The 22,594-nt window shown below is 41.6% G+C and overlaps 1 protein-coding gene across 2 annotated transcripts in view; it reads right to left on the bottom strand.

The window, feature by feature from the left end:
- Window positions 1-22,594, bottom strand: part of LOC117252724 (netrin receptor UNC5C) — a 285,759-nt gene that overhangs the window by 132,867 nt on the left and 130,298 nt on the right. For both annotated transcript variants that reach the window (XM_033619822.2, XM_033619821.2), the window contains exon 2: window positions 15,303-15,539. In XM_033619822.2, the coding sequence (XP_033475713.1) occupies window positions 15,303-15,539 (237 nt within the window). The remainder of the gene's footprint in view (window positions 1-15,302; window positions 15,540-22,594) is intronic.

The following is a 22,594-nucleotide window of genomic DNA, read 5'->3' on the forward strand; positions in this document are numbered from 1 at the left end:
AGTACGTCAAAAAAAAAAGCAGACAAATGCTGAGTCAATTTCCTAATCTACGCAATGTCAACAAAGTTAATGGGCGTGATGTAATTAAGTGGATTTTCCTCTTAATTACAAACATATTTTTGTGTTGTTACACGTGGCAATTAATTTCAATCTCAACCATCTGACTCAACCTTTTCACAATCTGACTCAGACAATGCAACCTTAACAGAGTACCCTGGTAGGCATGTCATTAATTAGAAGCCAGATTATGTGCTTCCTACCTTTGTCCTGCTTCCCTAGCTGTTCAACCCTTTTTCATATATGCTTATCCCTTTGCCTCTGTCTCTCCATTCCCCACTGTGCCTTGACAGAAATACATAGGCACAGACAAAAGTGTAAAAGTCTTCATTCCTTTGAATCAGACGAGCGAGGGATGGAGAGAAAAGGCTGGTGAGAAATACATATGAAAGAAAGTCAGCGAGTCAGGGACAGATGTGAAACAGAGATGGAGGGTTTTGAGGCTAAATGGTTTAGAACACCAAAGAGATAAGGCAACAGGGGGAAAAGCACTCAAAAGCTTTGTGGTGTTTAAATGTGATCAGTGACAGGCCAAACAGACAGGCCTTTAGGGAACAGAAACAGAGGATACAGAAAAAGTCAAGACCAGCTATTATTATTTCATCAGTGCCACAGAGGGAGACAGTCTGACACAAGACAAAGACATGAGGTCAGAACAGACACATCCAGGGAACGGGCACAATAACACAAACAGACTTGCAACAAACACATCTGTGATGTGCAGAAAGTTGCATTTCAGCTGAAACAGAGCCAGTGAATTAATGCTATATTGTTGTTTTCTCTCCTGTATGTAAATGAGTAAGAAACATCAAGAGACGCAAGTTTGAGTCAAGTTGAGTCAGCGAACATCTGCTCTGCTCAAGTGTTTGTGCGCGGCTCGCTGAATGCCGACCAGCTCCAGGGGTGTTGTTCAGTAAGTGACCCGGTGCTGTGACCCACCACCTGTGGAGGAGCTGCAAGTGAAAACACAATTTCCCTACAGGGACTAATTCAGGCTTTGTAGCTTCACCACAAGCCTTCTATAGATAATGCTGCTTCCTTACTACTGCCAGCAAATGTGCGGAATGCCAGATATACCTGCCTCAGAAAAAGACTCAGATAAAGATATACACAGATAAATATATATATTTGGGCTGTATTTGGCCCAAATATATTTGGACACATACCTTCACAATTAAGACCAACAGCCCATCCCGTAGTGTGGGAAAACAAGAAGTGATGCAGCAGTAATGTTAGGGATGGCAAGCAGAATCAAACCACCATCAGCAGAAATGGATAAATAAAGGTGTCTTTTGAATGGCAAGTTCACCTTCAAAACACCACCAGATGACTTTCTCGACACCAAAGTTATTTGCATTTACTGTCAATGTGAAGTGTGTTACTACCAGTACGTCAAGCTGCTTAAAAAAAAACGGGATGTTTAGTTAACCTTAACAAGTGTAAAGTTGGACACTGCATTGTGTCAGTAATACTAAGTAATGTTACATTCAGGTATGTCCATCTGTTGTTGCTTGTTGGGCTGTTATCCTGGGGAATATTCTGGATTGTTGCAATAATAATAAACAAACATTTGCTTAAAGCAATCATATATGTCCACTCCCACGTTGCTAAGGGTATAAAAAATTTGAAAGATATCCCTTTAAGATAAATTAAGAACAGATAAAAAATGTGAGATTAATTTGCAATTAATTGCAAGTTACATATGGACAATCTATATAGTTTATTTATTTATTTATTGTATTTTAAGTTTTTACTCATTTAAAAAATATTTTTAATGTTTTTCTGTTATTTTTTCTTATTTGTCCATTGCACTTTTGTAATTTATTCTATTTTATTTTGTGTCTCACCAACAAATGTTGTCACACTGAATTTTCTTTATATGTACTTTAATTTTTCTCTGCTATTGTTTGTATTTTTCCCATTGCATTTAAGATTTATTGTAATGATATTACATTAAAGACCAATAAAAAGACATGAGCAAAAAAGAAAAAAAGGTAAAGAAATATCAGAGATCTCATGGGTGCGCGCCATTTTGTAAAATTTGTGTAAAACGCACAAGTAGTACAAAGTTTATGTCACAAGTAGGTTGAAATAATTTGTTAGTTTAAAAGTACACGCTGCTTAAAGGCTTATAGATGTCATTGTATATACCAAGGTGGGCTTTAAATTAAATGAAAAACTTACAATAAACTGAGTTAAGAAATATAATAAGTGTAGGTGCTTCTATAGAGGGAATGAATCTTCACTGAATAGTTTGATAGGTATAAAAATGATGTAAATCATAAGCTTTGGCCTTCATGGTCACAAAGGGAAGTTTTCACAAAGACATTTTAGAATGGTCTGTTGCACAAGGCCGGTCCTAATCTTCTGCGAAGAGCAGACTAATGCAAGTCACACATTTTCAAAGAAATGAAGACTGACTTACTTTAAGCCTCTCCTCCAGGCTAATTCAGGACAAAGAGCCATGTTTCCATGGTAACAATCAGTAACACCTGCTGACCGCTGCCACTAAATTACAAAGAGATGAGGTAAACATGGCTCAGAATTCACTAACAATATTGTGGAGCGAGTAATGAGAGGGGAAAGAGTTCCTGGAGACTGCAGTGAGGACAGCGAGTCGTCTTCATTTGCCCGAGGAAAACAGACTGACGAGTTAACAGAAGTCCTGCCCCATTAAGAAGCCACCGCATCTCAGCTCCGCTTCAGGTCTGTGCACTGTGCTGAGATTTTATGCTTTTGGAATAGTTTTGTATTTTTACACTTGACCTTAAGTAAAATGTCCTTGTAACAGTTGTCAAACATTTTCTGCTAGAATGAACGGAGCTGAGCAGTTTGACACGGTTGTTCACTCAGCCATGTTTTGGCTAAAAAAGTCTTCGTTTCCCCAGAATTCATGGCAAATTAGTGCCGCTTTAGATAGTGTAGAACCAGAGAGCTTTGTTAAGTATCTGTCTGAAGTATATCTACGCTGAGAAACCAGACCCTGACCTACACTTAATAAAGTTGAAATTTTGGACCAATGAACATCATCAAAACACCACACAAGGGAAATCTGCTGCTTCAATTAACTATTAAGAAAAGATACACAGTATCTAAGCTATGTAAAATAGATAACACTATGGCTCACAGTGCTGATGCGTAATGCTCAATATGCAAAACCAAACTCGCACAGTTTGGAGTCAGTTGAGTCACTCATTTAGAAATGCATTTTGCAGCCAGTGCTCAAGATCTGAGGACACTGCTTGTTGCATTACCTGAAATCCCTCTATGAATGATTACATTAATATTATAAGAGAGAGTGAGTGAAAGATGGAGACGGAAAGATGGAAATGGAATTGAAAAAGTAAAATGACAACAGGATGGGAGGCACTGTGAGAAACGCAGAGAGCAAGGGTTGACTGAGTTCTTTGCCTTCAGAGGGAAATCATCCAGGACACTGAGAACAGAGTCCCCGGTCTGTGACCAAATGAAGACACTCAATACACACAGTAGACTGTGTGTACACATACATGTGTGTGTGTACACGCCATCTTAATGGCTCCGACTCTGACACTGATTGATCATCACAGTCCCTCCTGGTCCATGATTGAATACCCCTCCTGTGTCTGTGTGTACGTGAGTGTGCACGTATACATGTGAATGTCAGCGTGCACATTCGTGTCCTCCAGTAGCTCTAAAGAGGCGGTGAACCAGGACATCCCAGGACACAGGAAAAAGTCGACTTCAAATAAACACACAAACAAACAGAACTGTATTTTCAGAAACACACAATTTCACAAAAAAATCAAACATCTTTTTTACGCTCACCAATACAGCACACACACACACACACACACACACACACACACACACATGCACACAATCAGCCAATAAACACAATTTTATATACCAACTATATTGATGCAGACCCAAACACAGGGCCACCATGCATAACAGGAGTCACTGACACAGAAGCTAACTGACCTCCTTTATAAATCTTGATGGTTGTTAATAATTGAAATCGAACAATCTCTGTGTCAGAGATGAATAAAAATAGACAGAGAACAGCAGTAAAAGAGACAGGAAGGGGAGGGAAAAGCGGTGAGAGTTAAAGGAAAGAAGGTAGAGTGAAGAGGAGTGGGAGTGATGCCAGACAAAGGGAGAGAGTGGAGAAGAGAAACATTAGGAGGAGGAGAAAGGAGGAGAGACGAAGGAAAAGACGAGAAGAAATCAATACGAGTGAGATGGCAGCAAAGGAGGGAAAGAGGTCACAAATCACCCAAGCCAATACTACTGTGCCAATAATGTGTGTGTGTGTGTGTGTGTGTATGTGTGTGTGTGTGTGTGTGTGTGTGAGCATGTGTGTGTGTATAGGTGTAAAGTCACAGGTCAGTGCTAGCAGACTAATAACCATTCACACTTGGGCTAATGGAGACAAAGTAAGTAACCTAGTACACAATATGTCATTAGCACACTTCAAGGCTAATGGAGATATACTGAGGTCGTACGCACACTGCTTAAGCAAACACTGGAAATGCCCTTCACAATAAGATATGCAATCTAGACAAATTATGCCGGTTCTCACCTCAAGTCACATTAATTCAGATGAAGATACGGTAAGCATGTTTAAGCAAATGACACTGCTAATAATGCTACTGTATTAAAGTGCCTCTCCAGAGGAGGGCGGGTTTCGTTTTGTTTTAAGTACTTTATTAAATGTTCCCATCCTGCTTTGGCTGAGGTGCAGGGAGAGTGGGCTGGTGTGGAGACTCCAGTTGCAGGTTGAGTTAGCTACATTTGTCAGGGAGACTATGACAAGCAGTGGAGCTGTTTAAAGAATCAGGTCTGCTCCCCCCAGTTGGAAGCTGACCTCAGTAACCCCGAGACCATCCTGCTGACCCCATCCAATTCCCTCAGCCCCCCCGCCTTTGCCTGTGACCTTCACCTGGCTTATTCTTCAAATGCGGCTCCACATGACCACATTCCAAGTAATTTATTGAGCTGTCATGAAGCTAATGAATAACTATACGTTCCATTCATTATGCAAAAAACAAGATGTTTATTAGGGGTGTCACTTATATTTAAAAAAATAAAATAAAAAACACTTTAATAATAGTAATTTAAAGTAGGAATACAATGTCTATCTGATCAGCAATTGTGTGTTTAAATTTAAAACTCTCACAAGTAAATTCACAGAAGGACTGTGTGCCTTTTGCGGTCGCGAAATCCGCACAATCAGCAAAAAGAAACCGTGTAATTCTCAAGGCACCAGTGTTAATTTTGTTGACGAACTGAACGAACTGAGCAATGGGTGGGCATTAAGGGCTTAGCTCTGCAATGGTTCAGGTCCTATTTAGCAGACCATACTTTCTGTGTTAGCCTTGATAACTTTGTGTCCTCCACCGCCCCTCTCTCGTGTGGGGTCCCGCAGGGCTCAATTCTTGGCCCTCTTCTTTTCTCCCTTTATTTATTGCTTTATAAATAAAGTTGGATTGGATTGGATTGGAAAGCTATGACGGAAATTTTTTGTCAACAACCTTTTTTCAATTGAATGAATGAATGGATTGAGTTCAATGAAAAAGAGACGACGACAATCTTAAAATAGATCTTGATAATAAAAACTAAGACCAAATCTATGTTTCATTTTCATTGACGAGACAAGACATGATGAAAATCGGACAGTGAAAGCCAAGAACATTCATGCTTGTAATTATCTTTAAATGCCGCATGAGCGACAGGCTGGTAAACTCCAGTAAACAGTCTGCACCAGCATGTTTCGCTAGCCAGCAGAAACACTCACACTAGAGGAGCATCAGCTGTTGGTGTGAGTTGTGAGCTGTAATTCAGCAGCAGATAATCAGCTGCGTGTGTCTGACTGTGCATGGTGGAGCTGCTGAATGGATTTGGGGAGTTTGTAAGTTGCATAAATGGCAGCAGAGCAAACAACCACCGGCCGCTGCTCTTTGCAACTGATCCCTGTGGGACTCCACTCAGTCTGGACTGTCTCAGGAAGGTTTATGGGTTGATGTTGTTTGACAGGCAGGTAGGAGGCTCAGTTATCTGTGAGTGTAGCTGTGCTGTAAGTAAACAGTCTGAACTCAGGTCAGTTTTCTCTGACAGAGATAAAAGTTTAGTGTAAATCACCAACTCTGTGAGATATTAGTTTATAAAAGATAAAAAAAATATATATAGAAAACATATTGACTAAAGGTAATGACTAAAATGTCATCAATTTTCGTCGACTAAAAATACTAAAATGTGACTAAAACAAAGCATTTTTGCCTCAAGACTAAGACTACATCTAAAATAGATGTCAAAATTAACACTGCAAGGCACCGACAACAGGTGAAATGCATGAGTATCCTAGAGAGCTGGTGTAAGCGGACTGATGGTTTCTCCCTGTCATGGATAAATTCCCTGCCTGAGGTTTTGTGGAATGCCCCTGCACCTCATTGGTCAGGGCCTCTAGCTTGCGTCTGCCATTGATCTGTCTTCTGTGTTCTTGACACAAAGGCAACATTTATATTTTGCCACACAGATGATTGCAATCACATGCCAAAAACAGGCTAAAATGCACTCAGCTGCAAAACTTTACAGCCATGTTTGCACTGTATCATTAGTGGAATGTTTTTAGTGAATCAGACCTTGAGATCGGGAAGATAGCAGTTCCAAGTGATGTGCAATTTACAGTGCTATCAGTGGCCACTATCCAACCTTCCTTCTATACAACCTATCCAACCTTCCATTACAGCATAAGTGCAAACGACCATGTGAACTCCAGTAGAGGGTTGTTTGTGTGTGTGTATTCATTCAAATTAGATTTTTTTTTAAATAACAGGCACATATCTTGTAAACCTTGACTCAAAATTAAAAGCAAAAGGCATTTTTGATGGCAGACATTTTGAGTTGTCACAGTGTCCATACTGTAAGTGTCTCATGAATCATTTCTAGCACGCCAGAATGCACAATATTGCAAGGCAGGCACCACTAAATGAAATGGAGCCATTGATAATGTGATAAATCACACCTATGCATTTCCTGCTTGTCAAAATGCTGTGATACCTGAACTATCCCAGTCATACATGTAAGTCTTATGAATATTATTAGAAGGTATTATAATGCTTGATGACGACATTGTGATGCATTATCTATGCATGTTGCTGCATTTTTAAGGCTTATGTGATGCATCATTGGCTAGAAAGTACTAGTGTCAAGTTTTTGTCCGATGATACAAAAATAATTTGTTCTTTTGTTTTTACATTTCCTTCACATTGTTCCCTTCAGTCAAAACTCTTTTAATTTGTCCTTGCTACCATCGAATAACGCATTACTACAGTTCGAGTTACATACTATAGGTAGTGCAGTGATGAGCATTGTCGCTCACACCAAGAGGGTTCCAGGTTCAAACCCTGGGTGGAGGAGCCCTTCAGTGCGGAAAAGGGCTCCAAGTACTCCGGCTTCCTCCCACAGTCCAAAGACATGCAGGTTAATTGGTGACTCTAAATTGTCCGTAGGTGTGAATGTTTGTCTGTCTCTATGTGTCAGCCCTGTGATAGTCTGGCGACCTGTCCAAGGTGTAGTCTGCATCTCGCCCAATGTCAGCGGGGATAGGCTCCAGCGACTCATAACAGGATAAGTGGTTACGGAAAATGAATGAATATAGTTTATTTTGTTGTTCTTCCTTTCCTTCTTTCGTTACGCCACTTGACTTCCACCACTCTGTTTGATGAGAACAACCTTATAAATGTATTTTGGTGCAAGGTATCACACACCCAAATACTTCCAGGCTTGTTTTATTTATGTTCTAACTGTTGTAAGCATGCCTTCATTTTTACTTTATATTTATGTATACATATATATTGGGTTTCAGCACATGTGCTGAATTTCCTTTTCCTGTAAAAAAAAAAAAAAAAAAAGGATGAGATACACGGAGAGAAAGTAAGAGTGGGAGTCAGCTAGAAAGAGAAAGAAAACAACACAGCAGGATCCATATCATCTTTCTCCTCAGTGTGACTCCCTGATATCTGTTGGCCTTTCCAGCCCTCTCAAAGGCACCCTCCATCAGCATCCCTCCATCATCCCCTGCTTTCTCAAGCTCAGGTTTTATCTGCCTCAGCTCTCTCCAATTTCAGTCAGTGGAAATTAGAGTAGAGCACAAAACAGCATGGAGCAGAAAGAAAGGAAGAGAAAGAAAAGAGAAAAGGGAGAGGATGAGGCAGAGAGAGGGAGAGAGGGAGCAAGAAGACAGAGATAATAAAAGCAGTATGGGGGCCATAGCTTCTAGCTGTGTCTGTGAAACAGCGGGAAACAAAGAGGAGAAAACAGCTTATGGAGTTTAGGTTTTCACACAGATAAACAGATAAACAGACACACACACACACACACACACACACACACACACACACACACACACACACACAGTGCATTCACCAGTCACAGGCCTACACCAGCTTTCTATGAGATTCACGAGCACTTTGTTGCATGATATTTATCATGTAAACATAATCTCTTTATTAATTCATTGTCTTTTTCTTCAAAGATGACCTAAATGCTTTACAGTATATAAAAGAAAAAAGGCAAGGAGGTCTCATTATAGTAGGATATCACTATTTGATTTCTTTGTTTGTTTCTTGCACTGCATCACCATTAGTTGAGCTCAGGGAAAAATAAAAATATTCAGAATGCAGCAAACTTTGATCATTAAGAATTATTCATTCATTTTCCGTAACCGCTTATCTTGTGAGGGGTCACAGGGGGCTGGAGCCTATCCCCGCTGACATTAAGACATTAAGAATTATATGTAAAATTATGTATAATATATTTTTGAAGATTTAAAGGCAAAGAGCCATTTTCCTAAAAAAGGCTCCATTCCAGACATCTCCTAAGCTCAACAACTTCTGATACTGAAGAAGTAGAAGAAGAAGACGATGATGAGGAAGTACAAGGAGAAGAAGAAGATGAAGATGTAAAGAAGTAGAAGTAGAAGAACAAGAACAAGAAGGACAAGAAGAACAAGAGGAACAAGAAGAAGAGGAAATAGAAGCAGAAGAAGATGTAAAGAAGCAGAAGAAGAAGAAGATATAAAGAAGAAGAAGAAGAAGAAGAAGAAGACGATGAGGAAGTAGAGGAAGAAGTAGAAGTAGAAGAAGAAGAAATAGCAGAAGAAGATGAAGATGAAGATGATGATGAAGTAGATGAAGAAGAACTTTATTGATTCTTAAGGGGTACTCCGTTGTCATACACACACAGGCCCAAAATGCACACACATGCACAATCAGGACCTATACATACATTAAGTGGAGAGTGGACAGGTGCCCAAAGCAGTTGGGGGTTCAGTGCCTTGCTCAAGGGCACCTCAGCAGTGCCCAGGAGATGAACTGGCACCTCTCCAGCTTCCAGTCCATGCTCAATACTCTACGGGTACTTGAACCGGCAGTCCTCCAGTTCCCAAGCCAAGTCCCTATGGACTGAGCTACTGGACTGGACATCCCCAGTTCATTTATTTCTTCATTTTATTTTCATATGTATATCCATATGGATTATTGTGTGCCAAAGGGATTAAGTGTCCTGGCGCAGTAAAAAGAGGCATGCAGCCAATCAATTCCTTATTAAAGTGACATTACGATGGCTTTGTGAAATATAAATTAAGCATAAATTAAAGCATATCTAAAGCAGTTCAAAAATGTAAAACCAAATCTATGTTTTAACCAGGCCTGAGGGTTATTTCAACACTCAGGGACGCTCAGATAACTTTAAAATGAAAAGATGAAATTTAAGTTTTGCACAAAATGAGATTTCTTTGGTAAATGTGGCTGCAAGACAGCCACTGAAAATTATGTCAGGAGTAAAACCAGACTCGATGTTGTTCAAAATACACAGATGTTTTGTCAGTTACAGGGCTGACTGGGTGTTCCTGATCCCTCGAAGACCTCATGGTGTCAATCATACAGTATGAGAAGCTAAATCCATGGGTCGTTAATTAAACAGCATTTCCTCTCAATAACGTGCTGCCTGGAATCCAGCAGCGCGCAGAACAGCTGATGGGAGACTAATAAATGACTTGCAGCTGCACGTGATGTCACTGATGAGCATTGAGAGATAGGAGGAAGATAATGGATGCTTATGGTAGATACATCATCCCTTACATTTCACTTATGGAAACCCCCCCCCCCCCCCCCCAAAAAAAAAAATTCAGCGTTTCCACTTTGTTGTAGTCAGTGACCTCACTCATCTACTACTACATCATCAGTGATGTAGGGTTAATGGGCAGGTGTTTGAACCTTCAGAGACAGATGACCTAGAAGACTCGCAAACATGAGATTTTATTCTTTGGTCTGTAAGGGTGCTTTCATACCTGCCCTGTTTGGTTTGGCTCAATTGAACTCAAGTTCATTTGCCCCCTAAGTGCGGTTCGTTTGGGCAGGTGTGAACACAGCAGTCGCACTCAGGTGTGCACCAAAACAACCGGACTGAGACCTTCTTGAAGAGGTGGTCTCGGTCTGGTTACAAATGAACTCTGCTGCGGTTCGTTTGTGGTGACAACTTGTTCTGACCTTGATCCAAACCAAGTGCAGTCGCATTACGCATTGTTTGGGTTAAACATGAGCATGTTACAGTCCTGGAGGATTATTAATGTGCACCTCCTCCTGTACTGCCTTAATATGCACATTCAGCACATCCAATGCATCAAAACATCATCTTCAAACTGTATGGTTTACCTAAAGTGAACAATGACAGCAATATAGTCCACGATGAGCAGCGCTAAAATCAACCTGCGTAGTTGTCCCTCCATTGTGACATTAGAAAGTGTCACATTTATCTTGCAAGTGTACTCTTCTTCAACGTTTGTTTACTTCCTGGATTTTTCCCGCTTGGAAATTCTGACCAATCAAGAGCAGCTTTCTCACGCAGCCATTTTATCTTCTCAGCTTGTAAATGCTTCCGTAAGAACAGGAACCAACTCTAGGCAATTGTGCAACTTTGTAACACAAGAAGTCCCTGATTTGGACCAAAGCAAGACAACTCTAGGTCTGAAAGCACCCGAAGTCTGTCTGAAATGTAGAACCTCCTCAGGGCACATGCATTTTTAGGGCAATAAAGAAGTAAAGGAGATGCCTAAAAAGAAAAAAGTGTAAAAATGACATGAGAGGGAGAGAGACGAGAGAAGATAAATGGAAAATGCTAAGAAACAAAACAACAAAAGAAAGTATGACGATTAAATATTCAGAAAGATGTAAGAATGGGAGAAAGCAGGAAGAGAGATGAAGGGATACAACTGTTCAAAAGACACATGGCTGAGAAAACCAATTTAGACAGGGCTGAAGGCAGTGAACAGGGGTTAGAAGGCGGGTAAACTCAGACTATATAAAATAAGAGATGTAGCCACCTTGATATTATCCACTGATTTGTGGACTCCTTTTTTGAAGGCTCAAGTTTTGCATTTTAGGCATCGCCATGCTGGAGCAAGAAGTGACTATGGGTGCGTTCCGAATCACATACCATTTCTTTTTACTTTGAGTAGGCTATGTACTGCACCTGTCCTTAAAAAGTACATACTGTTGCATGCAGTGCTACTTCTTCATAACATTATACCCTGAACTTTGACCCTCTTACTCATATATCTGTTACCATGCAGATAAAACAAAATGCCAATGAGCTCACCAGAGACGTAGGTCAACGCGGGGGCTCTGCTGTTGTTATTTTGCTATAATAACTGTATATATTGTAGATTCTAAAATATCATATTCACGATCGTAAAATTACATCGGCTACACATTTCTCTGTCATTGTTATTAGTTCTTATGCCCTTTTGTTGTTGGTTATATTTATGATAATTCAATTCAATTAAACAATCAATATACCTATTATTACTATTCAACTGGTCATCAGTCACTTGAATGCGCTGTGATCCATCAATGCGACTTCTGACAGCTGTCAATCAGCTATCAATGAGCTGTCAAGCATCTGTCTGCGGCTCAGTCAATGTGACGTATCGTCCACTGCACAGAGGATTGTGGGTCAGAATAACCAGTGAAGCATGCTGGCTTGCATACTACGAAATCAGACCCAATGTAGTAGAACATCCTGGTATTTTTGGCATACTGCGTTTCACATACAATGTATTGGGACGTACTAAATCTTTTTCTGGCATGCTATATCATATGGTAGTATAGGTATTGGAACGCACAGCATGTTTGAGGGGAAGGGTGGAGCTGTGGAGCACTGAGGGGTGGATCTGACTCATAGACTGAGGTGACATCAAGCAGACAGCCTGTCACTCAAAGCAGCCTGCCCTTAGGTATTTGGAACTTTAAGCCTTAATAAAATAGAAACTGATGAGTTATATAAAAAGTCACCTGTGTACAGTTGTCATGAGGGATCATTATTTTCAAACCACTATCTAAAATATTTCAAATTCTGTAAACCTCTGTAAACCCTAGAGATGGTTGTGTGTGAAAATCCCAGTAGATCAGCAGCGTGTGAAATACTAATACCAACAACCATGCCACGTTCAAAGTCACTTAAATCACCTTTCTTCCCCATTGTGATGCTCGTTTTGAACTTCAGCAGGTCGTCTTGACCATGTCTACATGCCTAAATGCATTGAGTTGCTGCCACATGATTGGCTGATTAGCTATTTGCGCTAACAAGCAGTTGAACCAATGAGGTGTATATGCTCAAATAAAAAATTTGAAAGTAGCTGTCATGAACAGGGAAACTAGCTACAGAGCACCAAACTTTTTTGTACCAGGCTTTTTTGACTCACTTCTGGAGCCAGCCTCAAGTGGTCATTCAAGGAACTGCAGGTTTTGGCACATTCGTACTGGCTTCATTTTTCAGTCCTGAAGCTGCCACTCGGGTATACTGTACTCTGATATGAAACCCTCCCTCCAACAGAGGCAATAAAGTTATTCTATTTCTTGCCACTGTATGCATCTCTGTGTGCTTCTATATCTGTACCTGTTGTCTCAACTCTCTTATGTTTACTTCTTGCAGGTTTTGTTGCATTTATTCCCCTCTTCCTTGACTATTCATGTGTGACAGCTGAATCAGGGGGAACATCAAACTGTACTGCTCAGTTTGCCTCTGTCTCCGTTTTGGGTTTAGCACTGCAGCAGACCCACTCAGCAACCAGGACACCAAAGAACACATACACATATACACATACACACACACACACACACACACACACACACACACCTACGCATATACACACAGCACAATGTTTGGCTCCAGGGTCTGCTTTGTAATACAAGAGGAAATCTTCGGTGGGCAAGTCGATGTGTCAACTTGGGTTGAGACAGAATCAAAAGTTCTGCTTCCTCACAACTGCAGTGCAACATACACACTGACAAATATCAAAGACTGTGCGCATAAAATATGTACTACGTATTTTGCTCACCTGCTTCAAGAGATAAAAAAAACACACAGGGATTCAACCACCACCGTGCTGATTTGTGCTACTGTTGACCCCACTGTGTATTTCATTCAGCAGGCACTATATATCAGGAGTTTTCAAACTGTTTTCGGCCTGTGTTTAATCACCCGCTCTGGGGACTCAGGCTCATTAACAAGCAGGTGGAGACCCATAAGCTCAGCTCATGTCAACCTTAAGTCTAAGAAACCAGGTTGTGTACGTCTTTGTCATCTCGCCAGAGCAACAGCATGATTCATCATTACCCAGCCAGCAGAATAATACCATGTGCTGTCAAGTGACAAGCGTGGAACTTTGGCTGCAGTCCAGTACATCACTGTGGATCCTATTAAACTGTCCTGTGAACATCACAGTACAGCACTGGTGGTGGGGCAGCTGTGTACACACGTCTGACATGTGACCTAGCTCTTAGCGCAAATAACTAAACATCTGAATAATAGGTTTAACCTGTTTGCTTACAGTGCACCAGCGAGGCAACCTGGGAAAAATGTTGGCCACATTTTCTGGATGTGTGACAATTTTATATCCCACACAGCAAAATCTCATCATTGTCAGGCACATAACAAATATACAGGCTAAGAGGTCAACTTGTGGAAGTGAAAGGAAAACAAATGGACTTGATTTTAGTTTATACTTGTGCACCTTAGGCCACATTACAGGGCTTAATGCTCTGGTCTGATTATTTCCCCAGATCTGACCTTTCTGCATGCACTGTTCACATTCATGTTTGAAGTGACCCATGTCTGACATCAGTGTGAACGGATTTCTGCCCTAAAAAAGCCCCACATGCAACCAAAACCATTACACACAAGTGCATTGGAAAAGCAATAAAACGTCATATTTGTGAAACAGGCATTTGTGGAAAAAACAAACAATACAGTGATGCAAGCTTCATCTCAATGAATGATTGCCATAGTAGGACAATCCAATGATGTCATTCTATTGGTCCAGTAGCTCTGTTAGCAGCTATTACTGGTAGTTCTGTAGAAAGAGTGTGTGGGTGTGGAACAGTAGTCAGGAGTAGTGGGGGCACTTTATGACAAGGCTGTCACAGCATGAAGGCACACTGTCCCCATCAGAAAACGCCTAGCAGTCAGGCTCTATCGGCTGGCTATTGAGGTAGCCTACTGCAGCAGCGGCATGATAATGGCAGCCTTCTGTGTGAGAAAACACATGAATTCCGATATGACTGTTCTCACAGTGGGCGCACAGCCAGTGATCGGACATGTAGCCGACTCGTTCAATTCAATTCATTTCAATTTTATTTATAAAGCCCAATATCACAAATCACAATTTGCCTCAGAGGGCTTTACAGCATACAACATCTTTCTGTACTTGGACCCTCACAGCGGATAAGGAAAAACTCCCAAAAAAAACAAAACTTAAACAGGGGAAAAAGAGGCAGAAACCTTAGGAAGAGAAACCAAGAAGGGATCCCTCTTCCAGGACGGACAGATGTGCAATAGCGGTCGTGTGACAAGAGCTGACTTTCAATAGATCACAGCAAGGGAGCTGTCCTGCCACGTACAAAACCCTGACCCAGAATCAGGTTGTCTGCAAGTGATTTGGCACCAGGTTATCTACAAACATGCAGTGCGAGATAGGAGAGGGGCGGCCATCGTCTGGCTGCACCTCCGCCGTGTCACGAATGGCTCTGCTCACCGACCGAGGCCGGTTATCCGGGGCCAACCAAAGATCTATGGTGCTATGGTATCATTACATCTAGGCAGGATTTTGACTGCCTGGACAGACTTTCTCTTACATTATCGCATCCTCTGATTAGATCTATGTACATGTGTACACGACTGTACATGTGTTAGACTTTACTCACCTGAGTTTTCGTCCACCCTCTCTTCCACAGTGTGATCTTTCTGATGGACCCACTCGCTGTTGCACTTGAAGTAAATCTGCGTGGCGGGTGTTGCTTTGCAGTACAGATTGACAGGTTTGTTTTTGACAATGTAGCCCTCCTCAGGTTCAAACAGGAAGTGAGGTAAGGGCTCCGGAGGGTCGGAGGGGAAGGTTTCTGGGAGCTCGCTCAGACTCAGGAAATCATCATCGTCTCTCACTGTGGGGACAGAGAGAGAAAGGTGAGAATTTTGACATTCACTAATGAGCAGTATATTCACAGATTTACAGCTCCATCAGTCTTTATTCTATCGACACGCTCTGAGGACCACCAGGGACAGGAGTTCAGCTCAGAGAGGAAATGCTGCATTCTTTCAATCGTTTATTATTGTGCTGTGATTCGCATCAGTGAGCAGCATTGTCCCCTGAACTGAGTGCGTACGAGACAATGTTGTCTCATTTGATCGTTAATAATTGCAGTGTCTCAAGCTGGTGACCTGGACAGAGTACAATTTTCCTCCACTGAGCCTTAAATTGCAGATTTAAACAGCACCTGATTGTTGCGTCCATTTGTGGAAACCCTCTGGCTATCAGAGGCATTCATTAAAAGAAAAAAAAAAAAAAAAAACAAGCACAAGAATGAGATTTTTGCTTCTGCAAAACACACACAGAAGTCTCTGCAAACCTTCAAAGAGAGGGATGTTAGAGGGACCCACAGGTCACAGATGCTCACAGAGGAGCTAACATCGCTGAGAGGAGCTAACTGATTTGCATGTCATTAACATTGGACTGTTCATCCAAGGCTTTCAGATACATTAATCACCAACAAACAAAAATTCAGATGTGTTCTTTAATGCTAAAATGAGTTTACACAGTGTGCTCTATTCCTGCCTCATGACTGTCTGCAAACCATTCCCCTCTTTAGTGGAGCGATTCATATTTTAACAGAGGAGGGTTAAATAGAAGTGGATGGTGCAATACAGTTAATAAGCTAATAGCTCCCTTAATTTTGAACTCTCCAGCTCTCTGTTCCCTCACAGGTCAGAGCTGCCAGGATAGATTGCTATTGATCAACAGTGCTAATTTATGGGGGAAAGTTAAACATGACGCAGATATGTGTGCTAATTTACTTTGCAAGTCAACCACTAATTGCTGCGATTCCATTAAAATGTATTTGCTTCGATCTTTAGCTTTGTGCTTTTTAAAAAGTGGGTGTGACCAGGCTTTAAAGCTTTGGTTGGAAACTTTCATTAAAAATAACCTTTGTCACATTTGCTGAAGCTGTCTCTATATTCACACAGCCCTAATTGAGACAGATCAGTGAACAAAAAATTATTTTCCGCTGCCTACTCTATTGCCTTGTTGTCATTTTAATGGCATTAGTGCACATGAAAGAAAACAACCAATCAGAACTGAATGGCAGGCACAGTGAAAGTGAAACTTAAACCGTTCGTTGTGATGGGTCTAAAAGTTTGCATTCACTCACAAATAGCTGCCTTTCTCATCCATCGAGCTGTCCCGATCAGCTCTGATTGGATCGTCTGATCAAATATCCATTCTGCAACTCAAACTGCTGCTGAGAAAAAAAAATAAAGAGTTCCACCTGCTCTGCATTTACAGAGCTGAAAAACCCTCCAAATTTAGAGAGGGTACATGTTTGTGCCAAAAATGAAGAAATTCCCTCAAGCTATTACATTCACGACAATGAAATGGATGCAAGGTCATGCTGACCTTGACCTTTAACACTGGGCCACCAAAATCTGATAAGTTCATTGTTGAGTCCGAATAAACGTTTGTGCCAAATTTGAAGAAACTCCTTCAGGGAATTCTTGAGATCTCACGTTCACAAGAAGACAGACAAGGTAACAGTAACCTTGACCTTGGACCTAGGACTACCAAAAACTAATCAGTTCATCGTTGAGTTAAAGTGGACATTCATGCCAAATTTGAAGACATTCCCTCAAGCTGTTGAGATCAATCAATCAATCAATCAAATTTTATTTATATAGCGCCTTTCATACATCAAAAATGCAACCCCAAAGCGAAGCAAAGATATCACGTTCACGAAAATGAGATGGATGTGAGGTCATGTTGACCATGTTGTAAGAGTGAGACAGACAAAGTCACAGTAACCTTGACCTTTCACCCTTGACCACCAAAATCTAATCAAGACATTGTTGAGTACAACTGAACGTTTGTGCCAAATTTGAAGAATCTCCTTTCAGGTGCTCTTGAGGCGTTCACAAGAATGGGATGTACGGACAACCCGAAGATACAATGCCTGCGGCCATGGCTATTACCGGTGCAGAGGTATAAAAAGTGAAGTGAGCTGCGTTAGGGACTCCTCTGCTCTGATTGGTTGTTTTTTGCGCCTCATGGTAGATTCTGGCAAATGTCATTAGCAGCAGGAAGAGACAGATACCTGTCTCATATACTTATTTTAGAATATAGTGACAGATTTAGCAAATGTGGCACAATGTTACGGTCATAAAAGTTCAGCTTTAAAACTAAACTAAGGGAAAAAAAAATCTGAAACAGGCAGATTGCTGATTCGGCCAACCCTAAGATCACAAACTTTCGGCCTCCTCCATCCTGCTCTTTCTCCTCCACTGTCCTTTCAGTCTGTCCAAACCTCACGCCCACCCGTGGCCTCAATCAAAGGGACACCAAGAATGCTTTGTCACCAGGTTGCCGAGGTCACGGAAACACAGAGGATTACAAGAGGAGGTGGGAGGGACAGGAGAAGGCCTTTCTTTATTTACCTCCAATATACACAGACACACACCAACACAGTGCACATACAGTTTGTTACCACTTCATGCACACACACACCAATGCACATTTTCTTCTAACTTGTAATTTCCCTGCAATCTATCATCATCCGGTTTCACTAAGGCCATCTAGACCTTTCTCACCGTGTGTGTATGTGCTTCTGTGTGTGATTGCCTCACCTGGAGAGCTGTGACTCATGGGAAAATCTTAACACACCGAACATTTTTTGACACAGCTTCAAGGTTTTTTTATCCCTAATGTGTCATGGCTACAGTCACACATAAACACTCCTGCACAAGCAAACACACAAGATACAGAAAAAGCAACACATAATTGTGCATTTATACGCTTGTGCACACATAAACACACACACATTCCTCCACCGTGGCATGTGTGTAGTCCTTATCTTGGAGAATAGCAGAGTGCTGTGGGCTACGAGCTAAAAGCAGCTTAGGTAAAACAACAAGACACAAATAGGGGAAAAATGAGTAGGCAGCGTCCCCACTTTGATGTCACGAGGCTGACATTTTTTCTCTTAGTTTTGTAATTGGTTCTCTGAGAGTATGAAAATTGGTAGACATTTTCACAGCATAATTTCATTATCTGTGGGAAATTTTCTCCCACTCTTGGTTATTCATCCAGTGTCATATTCACCCATTTCTCCGTCAGTCTCTGCCTCACTCGCTGCACTGTCTCCCTCTTTCTCTGTTGCCATTTCTTGTTACTTCATGTTTCTCCACCACTCAGCTTTACACCCTCCCACCCTTCCCTCACGCTTTTCACTTTGCCCCCAACACCCATTCTCACCCTCATCTGTCATTCAGAGAGCTTGGGGGGGGGGGGGGGGGGAGGGGGTCATTGCTCTGGAGCGACAGCTATAAAATATTGATTGGCACAAGAAACATGATAGCCAGAAAAAAGGGTGGGTGGAGTGGAGAAAAGAGGGGAGGGATGGTGAGAAATAATTTTCCCCCATGAAAAAAAGCTTTGTCTCACAAATGCCAACTATTTTCTTCCTCCTCTGCTCCATCCTCGCCTCTCTGCTTCTCTCCCCACTTGTTTCCCCCTTCATCCTTCTTCCTAAACCTCTTGTCCTCTTCCTCTTGTGCCTCCTCTTTACCCCCACTGCTCTCTTCAGATCTCCTGACAGAGTGAATTACTGATCCTAACAGCCCACCTCATAAACGTCATGCCTGAATGCTGTCATCAGTAATGGATGGCTGTAGCGGAACAATGTCCAGGTTCGATTTACGCCATGTAGTAAATATGCACTGGGGGCAAAAAAACACATTTATTCCCCCACTCGGTGCCTGTAGGCCTGCCCACTTCAGAAAGAACTACAAACCCAACCAATAAATGACTGTAAATCTGCTGAGAATGATGTCATCAGAACTGGCCAATCATGTTTAAGTGTCACTGACAGTGTGAGCTGATCTATCATACAGATAGAGAGATTAATGGATAGATGACAGAGGGAAAAGATGGAGAGAGGTAGACAGAGGGAGGAAAATAAAATGAAACTGGATTCTGTTATTAACATCAGTTGACAGAGGAGGCCACCTATAGGCATCCATTAGGTTATGGACTGTAGGAAAATGCTCCTGTCAATAAAATGTCTCTACTAAATATTCTGAACTATCTTAAACAGTCTCCACATTTTAACTGCCAACACATTCTCACTCCGACCTCCTCACATATTGATGTTTTGGACTTTCCATATCCGCATACAACGTGCAAGGTACCATCTGGGACGCCGTGTCAAGTTCTGTCTGTTACATGTATTGTCTTCTTTCAAAATACACTTCTGTTTTCACATGAAATTTACCGTTTACATACAGTCTCTTTCAAAATAAAAGCACTACATTTGTACAACACTGCAAATAGATGTTTTGGCAACTAAAGCAAAAAGAACAGTTTGGCTTTAGAATCTTACGGGACACAAACACTGCTCTCTCGGGTGAGAGTCTGTTTGTTGGACCCATCCACCACCCCTCCCGCCAGCCCAACTCTTTTGCTACCTTAACTTTCATCCTTGTCCCACCGCATTTCCTCTTGACGCTGCTGGACACCGTTAAACTATAATGGCAACCGCCACAAGTCACTGCCCAAGCACTGGATTTCGACGACTTGGCAGTGAGACCGGGCTCTAACTGCAAATAGTTTTACCAGTAGTGTTTATGAAGTGTATCCAGGTTTGGCAAATCGGATTTGTTTCTCAAGTCCGGATTTTAAGATAAGCAGTCCTCACTATTCAGATCACCACACTGCAGGTGATCAGTTTGATTTAGCGTGTCCAAACATTTATCAATCTTCATGGGTCGCTGTGGTAAAGACATAGGCATCAGTAACCACATAGCCACACTAGTAATGGACTCTCAGACGCAGAAGCATGAAGAATGGAAATCTATCATTCCACACTCCAGACAATCGTGCTGTCAAGTTGCCGTGCAGAACTCTTCTGTTGCACCAGGCGAACTCAGCGACGGAGGAGGCTGGTATACATTGTGATACATTTTTATCACACTGCATTTGATGTCCTTGTTGTGTGTTGTGTTGCAAGTGATGCAAAAGACACTTTAAAATCCAATTTCAGTGGTCAGAGCGGCCAGACTGAGACACATCTGTAAAAATGTGACTGAAACATCTTCAAATGTTGTTTGGATCTGATTTCCAAAAATCACATTTCATGTTTGTTTTTGTTTTTTTGCAGTCCAATCTCTCTAAAATCAATCTGGTTACAATCTGGATATGCCAAAACATGAATTTGGGCTGGCAGCTTGAACAAGGCCTTTGATGGAGTGCAGACGAGTGAGATATGGGGGATACTTGACACTCACTTGATAGTTGCTCACAACAGTGAATATTTGTTGTCCTATAAAATATGTCCCTCTCAAAGCCTGAAGAAAAACCTCAGCCCCTTGAGGCCACTTAAAGGTCTAGTGTGTAGGATTTAGTGGCATCTAGCAGGTTAGGTTGCAGAACTGAAACTGTGTACCAAGCATGTGCGAGAAATACAGCTCTAGCTAAAGTTTAGTCAGGAAGACAACACTTTTCATGCTGAGGATGTAAGTTCTCAACCTACTATTCACTCCTTGCACACATGCTCACTCACTATCTCCAGGTGTCATTGTCTGGGTAGGTCAACTGAGTCATCAGCTGATTCACAATCAACCAATAGCACAGTGACACACCCTCCCTGTCGGCCTATCATCTTACTGCTCCTCATTTTAAATATGGTTCTTTCTTGCTGCCATCGTGCGCGCCCTCCACCTCCCCATCACCACCTAGTCTTTACAGATTCATCAGCCTCATACGCCTCATCAGCCATCAGCCTCAGAGTCAGCAGCCACCACCAATGTCTGGATTTATATTTTAGCCGCTCTCGACCACAAAATATCTCCCTCTGGTGTCCAAGTGCCAAAGACTTCTGTTAAATCTTAATCAGCACAAATCATCTGTTAATCTGTATACTCATATTCTGTATTAAATATGACCTTTACTTCATTCTTCTGTCTCTCCTGGCTGAACTGTGGTTGTTTGGTTTGACCTGGGCTAGAGCAACATGGCGGATTCTGTCGAAGAGCACGAAGGCAATGAAAACACAATGATTCTTATTTTCAGCTGATTATAAGCTGATGAAAACATAGTTGTGAATATCATTTACCATTTCTGCGAATAGATGGCCCTGAGCAGCTCAGTCCCTAACAATGCTTATCTCTAACACTGTAACATCTTTTGGGACAACACATATTTTCAAGACTCTGAAGCTGAGAAATTAAGATATATGCAACCGTGTCCGTGTCCTAAAGCAAGCCAAACACACCCATATAGGGTCAAAATGCCATTTGGTTGAGAGTGTGGGTTTGTGTGTTTGTGTGTGTTTGGGTTTTGTGTTCCTGGTAAGTGGTCTATGATGTGTATCAGTGCAGTAGCCGTGGAAATCATGAGATCATACCTCTTAACCTCTTATCAGCCCGTTAGAATCAGCAGCAGCTGCAAAAACATACATGCACAAACACTCTCTCTCTCTCACACACACACACACACACACTGTAAATAGACATACACACTTTTAAAACCAGTACCCCTTCGACCTTAATCCTCTCCTCCAACCTCTATCAACACACACACACACATACACACACACAACTAAGAAAACAATGCTGGAGCGATCCCTATCTATCTCAGACACTTGTGCTGCCAAATGACACAAGTCATACATATAGATGCACAAAAATAAATCACACACAATAACACAAAAGGGCAAAAACTCTTGTTTATACTAGAACAAAAAGAAAAAAAAAACACTTGCACTCACACATTTATCCTTGTTCGTGCTATCTCTCTTCCTCTCAGTGTCTCTCTTTTCCGCCTCACACACACACACACACACACACACACACACACATTGTTTCTCGAACACAGGAAAATACAAATACTAATTCTTGGCACTGACATTACCCAGAGCCCCTACCCACTGAATGTCTGCCCATAATTATCCCC

The sequence above is a fragment of the Epinephelus lanceolatus genome, chromosome 9, assembly GCF_041903045.1.
Source record: "Epinephelus lanceolatus isolate andai-2023 chromosome 9, ASM4190304v1, whole genome shotgun sequence".
NCBI lineage: Eukaryota > Metazoa > Chordata > Actinopteri > Perciformes > Serranidae > Epinephelus > Epinephelus lanceolatus.